Source organism: Charadrius vociferus, unplaced genomic scaffold (genome assembly GCF_000708025.1).
Source record: "Charadrius vociferus isolate BGI_N301 unplaced genomic scaffold, ASM70802v2 scaffold2024, whole genome shotgun sequence".
NCBI classification, from domain to species: Eukaryota; Metazoa; Chordata; class Aves; order Charadriiformes; family Charadriidae; genus Charadrius; species Charadrius vociferus.
Window position 1 is genome coordinate 27887 of NW_009647880.1, and position 429 is coordinate 28315.

The 429-nt window shown below is 66.4% G+C and overlaps 1 protein-coding gene across 1 annotated transcript in view; it reads left to right on the forward strand.

Annotated features, from left to right (window-relative positions):
• The window catches only part of LOC104284768 (solute carrier family 22 member 6-like), a 9933-nt gene that overhangs the window by 3381 nt on the left and 6123 nt on the right, over positions 1-429 (forward strand). The window contains 2 exon segments of the mRNA XM_009883138.1: positions 25-193; positions 279-416. Coding sequence (XP_009881440.1) covers positions 25-193; positions 279-416 — 307 coding nt within the window.

A 429-nucleotide genomic window follows, 5' to 3' on the forward strand; every position in this document is an offset into this window, starting at 1 on the left:
GGCTCTGCCGGTGGTCCCCCCCAGGCATTGAGTGGATCCCGACGGAAGCGCGGGCGGTGGTGGGCACCATCAACGGTTACTGCTACACCCTGGGGCAGTTCGTGCTGGCGGCCGCCGCCTTCGGCCTCCCTCACTGGCGTTGGCTCCAACTCGTCGTCTCCCTCCCCTTCTTCATCTTCTTCCTCTACTCCTGGTAGGGGGAAACGCAGGCGTCGGGGTGAGGACCCCCCCTCGAGATGTCGGGGTCGCCCCATAACCACCTCTTCCCCACCCCAAAGGCTCTTCGTGGAGTCAGCCCGGTGGCAAGTGATTTCGGGGAGACCCGATCTGGCCCTTAAGGGGCTCCGGAAAGTCGCCCGCGTCAACGGCAGGAAGGAGGAGGGGGACAAACTCAGCGAGGAGGTGACGGGGGCGCTGCCCCGAACCCCC